General features: G+C 81.3%; 1 protein-coding gene across 1 annotated transcript in view; it reads left to right on the top strand.

The window, feature by feature from the left end:
• The first annotated feature begins 228 nt into the window (after positions 1-228).
• Positions 229-845, top strand: part of OTUD1 (OTU deubiquitinase 1) — a 3,115-nt gene continuing 2,498 nt past the window's right edge. Inside the window, exon 1 of the mRNA XM_046679074.1 lies at positions 229-845. Coding sequence (XP_046535030.1) covers positions 609-845 — 237 coding nt within the window. The 5' untranslated portion in view covers positions 229-608.

The raw sequence follows: 845 nt of genomic DNA, 5'->3' as shown, positions 1-845 counted from the left end.
GCAGGGGAGGCGGCCAGGCCCCCTTCACTGCGCATGACCCCGGGCCTCCGCGCTCTCCGGCCGGGGCCCCGCCCGCCGCCGGCGCCGCGGGCCCCGCCCATGACGTCCGCCCGCCGGGGCGGGGCTTGGGCCTGGGGGCGGGGCGAGGCGCGTAGTTGAATGGGGCGCCGCGACGAGCCGCACATTCCAGCGGGCCCACGTGACGCGGCCGCGCGGCCTGAGGTAAACAACCGCGGCCCCGCCTCCCGGCCCGTCCGCGCGCCCCGCTCCGCTCCTCGCCGGCGGGACGCGCTCCAGGAGGGCGGCCGGCTTCCTCCGCGAGTCCCCAGCGGCCGGCGCGGGCCGGAGCAGCGGCAGCGGGCGCGGCGCCCCGGCTCTGCGGGCCGAGCGCGTGGCCCTCCCCGCCCCCGCGCGCTGTGGCGCAGCAGGAATTTGGCGGGGACCCGGGCGCTATTTGCGGCTCCTGACGCGCCGGCGGCCCTCCGCTCATTTCTATTCTCGGGCCCCGGGGTCACCGCGCTCGGCTGGCCCCCTCCCCCGGGCCCGGAGGGTGTGTCCCCGCCGCCGGGCTCGCCGCGCCTATAAGGGGCCGAGCGGCGGGCAGGGCCATGCAGCTCTACAGCAGCGTCTGCACCCACTACCCCGCCGGGGCCCCGGGGCCCACGGCCGCCGCCCCCGCGCCGCCCGCCGCCGCCGCCGCCCCCTTCAAGGTCTCGCTGCAGCCGCCGGGCCCCGCCAGCGGCGCGCCCGAGCCCGAGTCCGGTGAGTGCCAGCCCGCCGCGGCCGCCGAGCCGCGGGAAGCCGCCGCCGCGCCCGCCGCCAAGATGCCCGCCTTCTCGTCCTGC

The sequence above is a fragment of the Equus quagga genome, chromosome 12 (assembly GCF_021613505.1).
Source record: "Equus quagga isolate Etosha38 chromosome 12, UCLA_HA_Equagga_1.0, whole genome shotgun sequence".
Lineage (NCBI taxonomy): Eukaryota > Metazoa > Chordata > Mammalia > Perissodactyla > Equidae > Equus > Equus quagga.
The sequence above is the reverse complement of the archived record's forward strand: the minus strand, read 5'-3'. Positions and strand labels throughout refer to the sequence as shown.